Source organism: Rhinoraja longicauda, chromosome 6 (genome assembly GCF_053455715.1).
Source record: "Rhinoraja longicauda isolate Sanriku21f chromosome 6, sRhiLon1.1, whole genome shotgun sequence".
NCBI classification, from domain to species: domain Eukaryota; kingdom Metazoa; phylum Chordata; class Chondrichthyes; order Rajiformes; family Arhynchobatidae; genus Rhinoraja; species Rhinoraja longicauda.
In genome coordinates this window covers 79,976,558-79,991,630 of record NC_135958.1, presented here as the reverse complement: position 1 = coordinate 79,991,630, position 15,073 = coordinate 79,976,558, and the positions used below count along the sequence as shown (strand labels likewise).

Here is a 15,073-nt window from a genome sequence, read left to right as displayed (position 1 = left end):
GATAGGAGCAGAATTGGGCCATTTGGCCCATCAAGTCTACTCCGCCATTCAATCATGGGTGATCTATCTCTCCCTCCTCGCCCCATTCTCCTGCCTTCTCCCCATAACCTCCGACACCTGTACAAATTAAGAATCTATCTATCTCTGCCTTAAATATACTACTGCCTTGGCCTCCACAGCCTTCTGTGGCAAATAATTCCACAGTTTTACCACCATAATGTAATGCTACAGTGGTTGTTTCCATTGTACTCTGTGCCTGGGTATGGAGGAAGTGCTGCACTGTGCAAAACATAGATATCCTCATTGCTTTGGCTTGGGTTTGCTGCCAGTAGCAAAGAGACATGTTTCTCTGCAGGCCTCAAAAGAAACTGCCAAAAAGGACTCCACAACCTCTGTAGAATGGATTTCTACCACTCTGACTTTGTTTGTTGAAAAACCACAATGTGACACAAGATTAAGAAAGTAAATGAATTATCATAAACAAGCTTTATAAAAATAATACAAAAATACAAGAATAACTATATATACATAAACAGTGTAAAAAATGTTTTCTTTGAGGAGCATTAACTTGTCGAATATTAAAATCTCATTCATACCAATAGAAACAAAAACATTTTTTTGACATGAAGAATATTTCATAAATACGTCAGATATTTCCAATCCATTATTTCCGGAAATTACTCGGAAGTCTGCAAAATATGCGTGCATTTAGTTGCATATGTCCACGCACTAAAACTTGCTCGCAGCTATTCAATGTTATCATTGACAAATCAGGTAGATTTACAGGTTTTACAGCCACTAAATCATCTCCGCACATTACTGGTGGCCGCGTGGCGTAATTTTTATTTTCTGAAGATGGAAACCCCATTTTGACTTAAGCCAGTTTCACAGGTGACAAATTGGCAAGAGGCAGGCTATTAAAACCTTTGCCTGATGGCTCATAATGCAGTGTGGTTTCTGGCAAACAGAAATCCCCATCTGTTACAAAATAAGCATGGATTGTGGATCGTGTAAAGAATAAAATAGATTTGATTGTTTTATCTCAGATTCCTCAGTATTTTGGAAACACCAGAAACTGACTGAAACATTGAAACATGATCAAAACATCGCCTGACCATTCCCCCCCTGCTGAGTTACTCCAGCACTTTATGTCTTTTTTTGTAAATCAGCATCTGCAGATCTTTATGCCTACAGTTGTATCCAATTCCTGATCCCCCCCCCAAAACCCATTTTGGTAAACACGTTGAAATAGTGACCTGCAGATGCTGGTTTACACAAAAGGACATAAAGTGCTGAAGTAACTCAACAGGTCAGGCAGCATCTCTGGAGTTCTCGTGTACATGATCAATAATCTGTCCAAGTCCTCTTGTTCCAAACTGACCAGACATGCACATCCCGAAGATAGACACAAAATGCTGGAGTAAGCTGGCAGCATCTCTGGAGAGAAGGAATGGGTGAATGTTACGGGTTGAGACCCTTCTTCAGACTCGACCTTAAAACATCGCCCATTCCTTCTCTTCAGAGATGCTGCCTGTCCCGCTGAGTTACTCCAACATTTTGTGTTTATCTTCGGTTTAAACTAGCATCTGCTATTCCTTCCTACATATGTACGTACATTCCTCTCTCCACAGACACTCCTCGAACTTCATGGGCCTCTTTAAACATTCTCTGTGTAGGAAAAAGCTGCAGATGCTGGTTTAAACCGAAGATAGACACAAAATGTTGGAGTAACTGCTGGGGATCTTATCGAAACATGTAGGATTATTAAAGCGTTGGACACGCTAGAGGCAGGAAACATGTTCCCAATGTTGGGGGAGTCCAGAACCAGGGGCCACAGTTTAAGAATAAGCGGTAGGCCATTTAGAACGGAGATGAGGAAAAACATTTTCAGTCAGAGAGTTGTAAATCTGTGGAATTCTCTGCCTCAGAAGGCAGTGGAGGCCAATTCTCTGAATGCATTCAAGAGAGAGCTGGATAGAGCTCTTAAGGATAGCAGAGTCAGGGGGTATGGGGAGAAGGCAGGAACGGGGTACTGATTGAGAATGATCAGCCATGATCACATTGAATGGCGGTGCGTACAGGCTCGAAGGGCCGAATGGCCTCCTCCTGCACCTGTTATCTAAATCGAAGGTAGACACAGAATGCTGGAGTAACTCAGCGGGACAGGCAGCATCTGTGGAGAGAAGGAATGGGTGACGTTTCGGGTGGAGACCCTTCTTCAGACAACATTCTCTGTTTTATCTCGGATTCCTCAGCGTCCGCAGTATTTTGGAGACACGACGTTGGGTTGCCGGTGGCGCCGACTTACCGGGAGATACCCCGGTCTATTGTCCGGCGCTCAGTTCCTGAAGCAGCTCAGTTTAATGGAGAAGACCAGGTCCGCCGCGTAGGCCAGGAGGTTGATGCTGAGCAGCACGGTGGACATCAGGCACACTTTCCAGTTGCAGTCCGTCACCCCGGACGCCGTTGCCGCCTGCTGGCTGAGGTGGAAGGTCCAGGTGAGCAGCGCGGTGGCGTAGGTGATGGTGCCGAGGACGCTGGCGGCGGCGAGGAGTCGCTCCCTCGGCACCGGGCAGCAGGCCCGGCACTCCAGCGCCGTCACCACGGCAACCAGGCTGAGCAGCGCGCAGGCGCCGAGCGCCGCCGCACCGCACCACAGCGCGGGGGAGGGCGGGAAGGCGCTGGTCGCCATGGGGACGGAGAGGCCGCAGGCTGCGCTCAGCTGCACCACCTTCAGCAGCCCCGGGCCCTTGGCCATGTAGCTGCCGGGCCCGCCGCGCCGCGACACGCACACCTCGGCCGCGTACGCCACCGCGGCCAGGCAGCAGCAGGCGGTGGCGGCGGCGTGGTAGGAGCAGGCCCGTCGGCTCCAGTCCGTAGGCCGCAGGCACGGCGCGGCCTGGCCGCCTCCCACCGCCAGCAGCGGGTAGGTGAGCGACGTGGTCAGGTTCATCAGGCCGCAGAAAGCGGCCAGCGCCACCGACAGGTTCTTCCAGGTCGGGGGGAAGAGGCTGTGCAGCTGTGTGAACTCGATCACGAACACGACGAGGGTGGAGGTGAAGGAGATGCACCAGGTGGTGATGGCGAACGCGGTGAAGCCGCCATCCTGGCCCGGGCTGCTGCCCGCCGACTGCGACAGGCCCAGAGCCGCGCAGGTAAAGAGTATCTGCAGCAGCCGCGCCACCGCCTTGGGTGAGATCAGCTCACTCGGGTCGCTGAACCTCACCGGCATCTCCACCGGCTGGCCCGATGTCTCCCTGGCCAAACCACCGCCGTCCAGCAGCCCCGGGTCTGTGTCTGAGAATGCAGCGGGCAAGTCAGCCCCACACGAGAAGTGACGCCGTTACATCTTCGCTTGCAGTAGGTATTGGGGGAGGCGGGGTGCACACATTTCCTGTCTCCATGCAGAGCTGAAGAACAATCGGATTACCTGATGTGAAACTACCTGCTTCCAAACCGCAATAATAGCGCTGCAAGTCGCAGGAAGACGTTGACAAACCACCGCTTGCAAGGCGAGTGTATTGTAGCAGTTTGGTTCACAACCCTTGACAGCTAGACTATCAGGCACAAAAAGCTGGTGTAACTCAGCGAGTCAGACAGCATCTCTGGAGATGTTCCCATTCTCCAGAGATGCTGTCTGGCTCAAAGGTTTCAAAGGTATTTTATTGTCACGTATATCAATTAAGGTACAGTGATACGCGAATTACCATACAGCCATATGAAAATAAAAAGCAACAAGACACACAATTACATAAAAGTTAACATAAACACCCACCACAGTGGATTCCCCACATTCCTCACTGTGATGGAAGGCAAAAAAGTCCAATCTTCTTTCTCTTTATTCTCCTGCGGTCGGGGTAGTCGAACCATCTGCAGTCGGGGCGATCGAAGCTCCCGCAGCTGGCGGTCGAAGCCCCCGCGTCGGGGCGGTCAAAGCCCCCGCGTCGGGGCGGTCAAAGCTCCTGCGGCTTGGTTCCCTGAAATTCCCCAGGTATTATTGTTCATCCTTAGTTGACCTGAGAAAGGTATACTTTTTCAAACATCTGAGTAAGGATTGAGACACAAGCAACTGCAAATGTTTGAATCTTGAACAAAACACAAAATGCTGGTGGAACTCAGAGGGTTAAGCAGCATCTGTGGGGCAAATGGACAGATGACATTTTGGGTCAGCATCCTTCATACTGAACCCCAGGTCAGAAAAAGTCAGTCAAGTTGGTGAGTGCTGTCAGTTCCACAATCTGCACGGAGGCGAAGAATGCGTGAGGTCACAAATGATTAGTTCTCTGTATTCTCTATGGGGAAAGGCATTTTAGTTACAGACTTTCAGGACCATCAGCTTTTCTAGAGCATTAAAAAGGAGGCTATATTCAATGTTTTAACAGGCATTGAGGAGGATACATTCCTAGAGAATACTGAGATGTTTCACAACTGCTGTGAAACATACAGGGGTTAATGTAATGGGTGTAAATTGCTGATCACTGACCTTGTTGGTCAAAGGGCCTATTTCTGTGATGCTTCTTCCAGAGATGCTACTTTTAATCAAGTAAAATCACCACTTTGTGAAGTAAGTGTGAAGAACAAGCTGTGGTTTTACTGAGACAGAGCAACCAGCCAGTGGAGAAGGCAGGCTTTACTGCTTTAGGCTGTATGTGGTGTACAAGGAACTGACCACAGAGCTGATTTGCAGCATCACCTCGACTCAAATCTGCTCATTGCAATTCTCGGGTGAATTTTAGATATTTTTTGTGCCAATGTTCCTATCTGGCCAAGCTGCTTTTTAACTTTCTCCCTACCCACATTTTCAATGGTATTGAATGTAGAGACAGCAGGAGCCCATTCATCTTGATAATGTACATTTATTTAAAAGGGTTGCAAGGAGAAGCCAGGGAACTATAGGCTGGTGAGCCCGACATCAAGTGGTGTGTAAATTAATGGAGGGAATTCTAAGAGAAGGATCAATCTACATTTGGAGGAAACATCATTTTGTCACATACACACGATGCACATGAATGTCTTCTGTACTCTTCCTTGAACCAGTTCTGATTGCCTTATTTGGAAGCAATCATGGCATGAAGGAAGTCCAAGGCATAAAGGTTGCAGACTGAGACAATGAACATTTCTGCTGGCACTGAATGTTGACCGCCTCATGGATGAGTTGCCAGATCTATGTCTGTTCCATTTAGGACAATTGTAGTGCAACACCATATGATGGAAGAAGTTCTTGGTGTGAAGGCAGACATTGACTGCTAATGGACTATGTGTAGTCACCTTTACCAATGTTGCCGTGCACTGATACATCCACAACAGGTAGACTGACGATGACAAAGTCATGTTATTTTTTCTCTTCATATTGGTTCATTCTTCAAGTCATTACCAGCTCAGTAAGTGGTGGAGCTACCATGTCACCCTTGATGAAGCATAGCTGTCCTCCAGTCTGAAGAACGGTCTCGACCCGAAACGTCACCGATTCCTTCTCTCCATAGTTACTCCAGCTTTTTGTGTCTATTTTCGGTTTAAACCAGCATCTGCAGTTCCTTCTTACACATAGTTGTCCTCCACCTGGAATAAATACTGTGCCCTTGCTACTTTGTTTTTCAGCATGCAGGATACATCCATTGATGGAGGAAGATAGATAGGAGGTTTCCTTGCGCATACCTGACTTCCTGCCACGAGCCTTCATGGATTCTAGAGACAATGTTTAGGTCTTGTAGCACTGCAGCTTCCTTCCTGTATATCACAGCAGTGCTACCTCCGGTAGACATGTCAGTGGGACAGGATGTGCTCGGGGTTTGTGGCACATCGTCCATTTGTCACTAGATATTTGTGAGGAAGACTTTGCAAGGTGGATTGACTTTGCCATTCAGTGCTTAAGCCAATCGTCCATCTGGCTTAATCTCTATTTTATCATCAGCAGTTATGAGAGGTTTGATAGGCCATTTCAGAGGCCAGTTAAAAGTCACATTTTGCAGAGTCTTATGGGTCAGGTGGATTAAGATGGACAGATCTCCTTCCTGAAGGACATTAATGAACTTCACGTGTCTAATGATAGATGTAATCTATCATGACGTGTTGTCAGAAAGTCATTCAAAATCTCAGGTGTGAAAGGGGATTGTCTCTTCGGACAACACATCCCTGCTCCAACTTCATTTATATATCTCTATCCTATCCTTCCCATCCCTCTCTACCCACTTTTCCATTGGTATTGAATATAGGAGCAGGAGGAGCCCATTCAGCCTTGTGGGCATGCTTCACTATTCAACATGATTACGACTGATTGGGTTTTTAGTAGTTTTGTCAACACAACTATCCAGGCTAGATGTTTTTGAAAATTCCATATTATTAATTGAATTAAAATTTCTTAGCTGCCATTGGTAGAAATTAAATTCACCGCTGGATTGCAATGACCTAGATTTCAGACTAAGTGTGTAAGTAGGCCATCCATAAATGCAAGCATGAACATCCGGTATAAAGGCTTGCCACAGACACCGTTCACATAGAATGGGAGCCTTCTGCTGACATAAACTGATAATTAGCAGTTTTAGGACAGACACCTCTGGGTTGCTAGAACAAGCATGAATCTCTAACTGTCTCCTCTTGTTGCTTTCCAAAGCTCAAATTGTTCATTAAAATGTACTCGCTTCCTCAAATCCATTTCCACGCAAGTCCCGACAATTCATCTTGCCACCTTAGCTCCCAAATGTTAATTGATATTGAAATCATTTCCCTTTCCTCTCTAATTATTTTGACACCAACCACACTTTTCATTGTGGTTTTATTTGTGGCACTATTTGCCGCAGAAGAGGGTAGTTGTTGGGTTAAACATCCCCGATTCGTATGCACAAGACTAGTTTTGAATAATAGAGAGTTAGGACTTGCCTATAGACATGGAGCTGATGCGATTTTAAGGTTTCCCCTGATTGGTGGTCACGGTCAATTAATTGCACATTACAGCCTGTATCCCTGATAGCAACTAGGTGCTAATAAATGACCCATGAAGATGATGTGGCATCAAACCAGTCATCTATTTCAAATCTCACTTCCAATCCAATCATAACCTCATCTGAATCTCCCCCACCCACCAAACTTCCGGTCCCCACACGCTACATTAATTCCACTACTTCTAACCTTTCATAATGAGTTTGTGCCGTTGTTTTTGCCCGTTAGCTGAATGTAAAGACTTGCCAGTGGGTCTGCAAGTTGCAGCACCATAATGACAGTTAGCCAGAAATGAATCTCTGGACGTCGGCAGCTGTATGTGGAGGCAGTGCAGAAAGGAAGAATGTGTCACTGTGTTAGGTACAGGGTCTAGGTGCAGAGATGAATAGAATCAGAAAGATGGCAGCTTGTAGGGTAATGTTGGTTTATTCAAAGAACAATTACTTCTTACAGATAACCGAAAATACCAACACCCACATCCTCCCACCCCCCGCCCATAGACCTTACTCATCAATAGCAGATCCTGTGTTGAGAGGAAGGTGGTGAGTTACTTTCCAGCATAGCTGACAGAAAATAGGACACCTACAAATCTCAATGTATTCCCGTTGCAAACTTTCTTGCGCGCCCCCCCCCCCCCCTTAACATTTGCCTCACAGCTTCCATTTCCTCACAGCTCACAGATGTTCCCCAACCAGAGAAAACAATCCTTCTGTTCAACCTCTCCGTGTGGCTAATACGCCCTCATCCAGGCATCATTCTGGTAAACCACCTCTGCGCTCTCTCCAAAACCTCTACATCCTTCCTCTAATGAGGTAACCAGAATTGCATGCAATAGACTAAATGCAGCATAAGTAGAGTCTTATAAAGCTGCAGCATGACTTCTTGACTCGGACTCAATGCCCATACCAATAAAGCATACCGTGCACCTCGTTTACCAAACTGTTGCCATTCATTCAGCAGTAAAACAAATGCGTTTCTTTCACGTCTTTTAGAGTATTAGAACATTCTGAAGCAATTTACAGAAAGTCAATTGACTGGCATAAGTCATGCAGCAGCCAATTTGCACACAGCATTTTCTGCCAAATAGTTGCATGATAATGAGTAGATAAACCGAGTGAGGTAAATTGTAACACGGGAATGCAAGAGACTGCGGATGTTGGAATCTTGAGCAAAAAGTACCGGAGGAACTCGGCGGGTCAGGCAGCATCTGTGGAAAGAAATGGGCAGGTGACGTTTCGAGTCAGGGCCCTTCATTTGAAAGAAGTGAAAGGACAGGTGGCTGCATTGACCAGATGACCTCATTTACAGCTTATCCCCAGGGAATCCCTAACCTCATCTGATCAGAGACATTCACTCCTCCCCTACCCTTCCTTCAACTTAATACTGGCTTATTTTCACAGCTTCCCTGTTTTAATTCTGGGTCTTTGTCCTGAAACTTGAACCCTGTTTCTCTTTGCACTGATGCTCCCTGAGCTGCTAAGTGTTTTCAGCATTTTTAGTTTTTATAAGGTTTTTTAATGTTAAAAAACACGCACGGCATGGTGGCGCAGCGGTAGAGTTGCTGCCTTACAGCGTCAGAGCCCGGGTTCGATCCTGACTACAGGTGCTGTCTGTATGGAGCTTGTATGTTCTCCCTGTGACTGCGTGGGTTTTCTGCGGGAGCTCCGGTTTCCTCCCACACCAAAGACGTGCAGGTTTGTAGGCTGATTGGCTTGGTAAAATCGTAAATTGTCCCTAGTGTGTGTAGAATAGTGTAAGTGTTCGGGGATCGCTGGTTGGCGTGGACTCGGTGGGCCAGAGGGCCTGTTTCCGCGCTGTATCTCTAAACTAAACTAAACTAAAGCACATAAATAGAAGCAGGAGTGTACCATACCACCACCTAGTGTCCATGCAGTTCATAGCATCAGTTAATTCTAAATCCATGATGCTGTAGTGTAGAGAATTGTGGTCTTGTTAAGAAACAGTCCTACTCCTGCAAAGCTTCACTCTTGAGATTACCTCAGAATCTGGCCCCACTATACAGCACCACCCTGCATTTTATGAACCACCTCATAAATCAATAATTAAGGCGAGTTTTCTTCCTCCATCTCTTTGACGTTATGGAAGTTTGACTGCATGTTAAATCGGGACATTGCTTGAAAACTTCCCTTCGTAAAGAAGGGAATGTCATACCTTTCCAATGTGAAGCTCCAGCAGTCCACAGGACTAAACCTTCCTCTGCTGTGGGAACATCTTGCCTCAGCACCAAGCACAGAAGGTAAAACGGGATTGATTTTTCACAGAACCTTCTCTCCCTTGTATCTTGTGTTTGTTGAGTGTGGGGCTTGTCCTCGGGTAGACCCGAGTTAAAACAGTGGGGAAGGCACCTCCGTCTATGCATCACCACAACGGTCATCCATAAACTGCAGCCCAACTACCGACCACAGGGAGTTTCGTCACTGAGGATCGAATAACTTTCCATTCATTCTGAAGATTAGCCCCACTCCCTGTGGAAGGTTTGTGGAGGTGATCTGCAACATCGCAGCAAGAGAGACGAAGAACAGTTGTTCTTCACCCAGCCCTGTTTGACACCAGTCTTCACGGAGTATATTCTTTAGCAGTCCCATTGGTTACTATCATGACTTGCATGTCATGTGGAGAAGAGGAGTCATTTCTTCAGCCAGAGGATGGTGAACCAGTGCAATTCTCTACCCCATAGGAATGTGAAGACACAGTTAGTCTGTTCATTAAAAACAGAGCTCAGTAGATTTCTGGCCATTAAGGGAATCAATGATATCACCTAGTTGCCAACCATTTCAACTCCCCTTCCCATCCCCATACTGACCTTTCTGTCCTGGGCCTCCTCCATTGCCAGAGTGAGGCCACATGCAAATTGGAGAAGCAGCGCCTCACATTAGCATACAACCCAGAGGTATGAATATTAATTTCAAGTATCCCTTGCATTCCCACTCTCTCTCCATCCCTCCCACACCCTAAACGTCCTGCTAGTTTCACTGTCCGCATCCCCTCCTTATCACCTTTTCCACTGCCAACAGTGGACCATTGTGGGCTCTTGGCTGTCTGTGCTGGCTCTGATTTGTTGTGTACCTTTTCATACCTCTAGTTTCCCTTTGCCCTGACTCAGTCTAAAGAAGGGTCTTGACCCGAAACGTCACCCATTCCTTTTTTTCAGAGATACTGCCTGCCCCGCTGAGTTACTCCAGCATTCTGTGACTATCTTCGGTGTAAACCAGCATCTGCAGTTCCTTCCTATACATTTTATCTCCACATTGTTTCTCTTGAGATCACGTCTAATCCCCAGCCAACAATGAACCTAACAGGTACCACCGCGCCTGCGAGAATTTGTGACAGGTCTTGATTGGTCCTGGTCTTTTCCTGTCTCCAACTCTTCACCTCCCTCCGACCCCCTACTTTGAGTCTGACCCGAAACGTCACCTTTTGCTCCAGTAATGCTGCCTGACCCGCTGAGTTACTCCAGCACTTTGTGTCTATCTTTAGACAAAAGGCACTGCGTATGTTGGAATCTTGAGCAAAGCACAGGGTTTAGTTTAGAAATACAGCACGGAACCGCGTTGACCGGAGATCCCCGCACATCAACACTATCCTACACACACTAGGGACAATTTACAGTTACACCAAACCAATTAACCTACAAACCTGTACGTCTATGGAGTGTGGGAGGAAACCGGAGTACCCAGGGAAACCATTCGCAGGTCACGGGGAGAACGTACAAACTCCGTACAGACATCACCAGTAGTTAGGATGGAATCCGGGTCTCTGGCGCTGCAAGGTATCGTGCCGAGGCAGAAAATCAGTCATGATTTTAAGGGCAGTGAAGGGTTGATGACCCAGATGACCTACTCCTGCTCCTAATTATGTTCTTGTGTCCTGGATTGAATCTCGGGAGTGAAGGTCTCGCCTTCTGAGGTGAGAGAGTGATCCGGGAACCATGGCTGACACTGAACTCATGAATACAGTGGAACAAAAAGGGAAGAAATTAACTCATAAAGGGTTCTTCTTGGCAAAGCTGGCTCATTTATTTCCCAGTGATTATATTTTTTAAACCTGCAATCTGTTTAGTCATTTCAAAAACAAACATGGCAAAAGTGAAAAGATTCGTCCTTACATTTTGAAAAGATCCAAATTAATATGATTGACCAAATGAAGTGAATATTCAAACTGTGCAAGTCATGGGGGTGGGGGTGGTGTAGTAGCAGGATGAGAATGAGGAAAAATAGAGATTGAAAACACTTAATTTGGAAGGGTAGAAATGGTGAATAATTGATGGCAGCTCACTCTGCCCAGGGTGATTTCAGTAGCTCACACTATCTCACAAAGACATTTAGTAGTGATTGAGATCAAAGAGTTGGGAACTCCTGCTGCTAAACTGAAAGGCTGCTCTCCTGTGCTCCTAATAATATCATTTTTATGCAGCTAATAAACTGCACACTTCAGTCAAACTATATCATTACAGGGGACTTAGGGAGCTAATAATTTAAAAGCATAGAAACACCCTTTGTTCTTCACTTTGAACCAAACAACATACTGTTGAATGAGGGGGAACATCAAAGGTTTGTCGTTATTACCACCGAGCTAAGACATCAGGCTGCCTCGCTTCCACCGTGGCTTCTGACTAAGATTAAAGGTAGGGCATTGATTATCAGACTATGGGCACTACCTGCACTTTTTATTTTTTATTACTTACTGTTGGCACAGAGGATGCCTCTCTAATCTTCTTTAAAATGGATGGAAGTAAATCTTTTTTGTCTCAACCTGTGATTCTTACATTTATCTCCAAATCCTTTTGATAACTTTTAATCTCCCTTCATCCACTGTCTTAATTCTTTGAATAAGTCATTGAATTGAATCGAAATATACAGAATGGAAACATGCCCTTCAGCCACCGAGTCCACACCGACCATCGCAATAGTTCTATGTTATTCCATTATTGCATCCACTCCCTGCACACTAGGGACGATTTAAAGCTGCCGTTTAACCTACAAACCCTCATGCCATTGGTAGATCTCACTAGATGGATCTCCTCAACATCAACCTAGGGGCCAGATTCATCATATTAAGACAAAACGCGTAAGAAGGAACTGCAGATGCTGGTTTATACCGAAGATAAAACACAAAAAGCTGGAGTAACTCAGCGGGTCAGGCAGCATCTCTGAAGAAAAGGAATAGGTGACGTATTGGAACGAGACACTTCATCCGACTGATGAAGACCTGAAATGTCACCTACTCCTCTCCAGAGATGTTGCCTGACCCACTGAGTTACTCCAGCATTTTGTGTGTCCATTAAGAGGACCTGCTGTTATTCCCCCCACATCCCGGATGCACATTCTGACTTGGAAATCTAGTCAATCCTGACTTGGAACATCTCCTGACTTGGAGATTAAAAGTTATCAAAAGGATTTGGAGATAAATGTAAGAATTACAGGTTGACACAAAAAAATATTTACTTCCATCCATTTTAAAGAAGATTAGAGAGGCATCCTCTGTGCCAACAGTAAGTAATAAAAAATAAAAAGTGCAGGTAGTGCCCGTGGTCTGATCAATGGATCAATTGAACCTGATCCATTGAACAAGGATCACTGTTCCTTGATCAATGCTTTAGTCTGGGAATACACAGCCTACACAACCTAACATCACTGTGTGAGTACTTGCATTGCAGCAGCTGCAGTGTTTCAAGAGCCAGACTTATAAACCACCATCTCAAAAGCAATGAGCGATAGGCATGAATACACCTTAATTCTATGCAAGATTTAAAAACTGTCCGAGAACTGCTGATGTGGCATTTGTCATAACAGTTTTATAGAACAGTACAGCACAAGAGCAGGCCCTTTGGCCCATAATATCAGTGCCGAATAAGATGCCAAGACCAACTCGTATCTGCCTACACATAATCCATATCCCTCTATTCCCTGCATACTCATATGCCTATCCAAAAGTGTCTTAAATGCCACAACCACCACCCCCTCCCTGACAGTGCGGTCTAACACAAAACGTTACAAAGCTGTCTGACCCGCTGAGTTAATCCAGCACTTTGTATCTTTATTTGATCTTTCCATCCTTGGAAAAAGGTTCTGACTATCTACCCTATCTATGCCTCTTGTAATTGTACATACTTCCACCAGGTCTCCACGCAACCTCCGGCGTTTCCAGAGAGTACCAATAAGCAACTATTCTGTATTTCTTCCTTCTATTCCGCAAGCATCCCTGCTTTTTTTCCTTGCTGTGGAAGGAGACAGCTGTGACATGTGGCGACTGGGCACGACAAGGCAATAGTGACATCTCATGACAACTATAACAATGGCTCGCTTCACAACTGTGACTGAACATCTTGTAAGTGAGATCCTACTGAGGTCAAGACTCCTTTACAGGTTTAATCTGCTTTCAGTCCCTCAGCGTTTCGCTCCACTCCCAAGGACTTTGATCAAGTCAATTCCACAAATACACAATAATTCACAACCTAGCAGAGACACAACATCCAGAAGTCCACAGCTATGATTATTTAGAGGATCAGGGTAGCAATTAAAGAGCAAAGTGTAAAATCATGGCATTAACTGGAAACTGTAGATGGACACAAAACGCTGGAGTAACTCAGCGGGACAGGCAGCATCTCTGGAGAGAAGGAATGGGCGACGTTTCGGGTCAAGACCCTTCTTCAGATTGAAGAGTCTGAAGAAGGGTCTTGACCCAAAACATCACCCATTCCTTCTCTCCAGAGATGCTGCCTGTCCCACTGAGTTACTCCAGCGTTTTGTGTTTGTCTTCGGTTTAAACCAGCATCTGCAGTTCCTTCTTACACAACTGGAAACTGTAATCCAGTTGAAAAATCCACCCAGAAGACCCGTATTTAATCACAACAAGAAGATCTATTCTGCTGATGGATGATTATTGAATCAATGAGGCACCACTGTTCCACACAGTCAAGTATATGGGGGCCCCTGTGTGTGTGTGTGTGTGTGTGTGTGTGTGAGAGAGAGAGAGAGAGAGAGAGAGAGAGCGAGAGAGAGAGAGAGAGAGAGAGAGAGAGAGAGAGAGAGAGAGAGAGAGAGAGAGAGAGAGAGAGGGGAGGATGTGGGTCAAGCAGTCTGCACATCTGCAAATCTTTCTCAGCAATTTCTGTACTTAACAGAAAGTTCTTCTAATTTCTAAATCGTGTACATTTGGAGTGAGTTAATTAATTAAAAGGTACTCCAGGGGAACCGTGATCACATTAATGCAAGTAGAAATAAAAGATGAGCTATTTAGTGTGATGGACAGAATGGGGATGCACCTAATATATTTAATATCCCACATTGGTTTTGCTTGACACTGCATCAGCTACAGCTTAATAATGTAGCCCGCACCACAGAAAGTCCTGTTTCACAAAGCTGTGGGCCAACATCGGAGCAGGCAGTCCCATACAGTACTGGGAGTCTACACAGGAGGAGGCCATTCAGTCCAGTGGGTCTATGCTGGTTTACAACAGAGCAATTTTGTAATAAACATAGAAAATAGGTGCAGGAGGAGGCTAGCACCGCCATTCATTGTGATCATAGCTGATCATCCACAATCAGGACCCCGTGCCTGCCTTCTCCCCATATCCCTTGATTCCACTAGCCCCGAGAGCTCTATCTAACTCTCTTTTAAATTTATCCAGTGAATTGGCCTCCACTGCCCTCTGTGGCAGAGAATCCCACAATATTACAACTCTGGGTTAAAAAGTTTCTTCTCACCTCAGTTTTAAATGGCCTACCCTTTATTCTTAGACTGTATGACCCCTGGTTCTGGACTTCCCCCACATTGGGAACATTTTTCCTGCATCTAGCTTGTCCAGTCCTTTTATAGTTTTATAATGATCTTCTCTTTTTATTACCCTGCCCATGCAACTTTCTTTCTTTAGCATGTCCATCAACTAATCTTTGCTTATTTTGCCACTTACGACTTGAGATTCACCTTCCAGCATGTCTTTGGTAAGTGGAAGGACACTGGTGTACACAGTGGGATACTTATAGTGAACGTGCAAACTCCACACAGATGGAACCCGAGGCCAGGGCTGAACCTGAGATTCTGGAGCTATGAAGTTTCACAGTAGAAAACCCAGTCCTTCCAAGAATCTAAGGTAGACACAAAATGCTGGAGTAAC

General features: G+C 45.6%; 1 protein-coding gene across 1 annotated transcript; it reads right to left on the bottom strand.

Moving 5' to 3' along the window:
* Nucleotides 1–563: 563 nt before the first annotated feature.
* LOC144594968 (myeloid-associated differentiation marker-like) lies at nt 564–3,234 on the bottom strand. The gene has a single exon (XM_078401915.1). It carries the CDS (start codon nt 3,230–3,232, stop codon nt 2,339–2,341), a length of 894 nt encoding a protein of 297 aa, XP_078258041.1. The 5' UTR covers nt 3,233–3,234; the 3' UTR covers nt 564–2,338.
* Nucleotides 3,235–15,073: the final 11,839 nt, after the last annotated feature.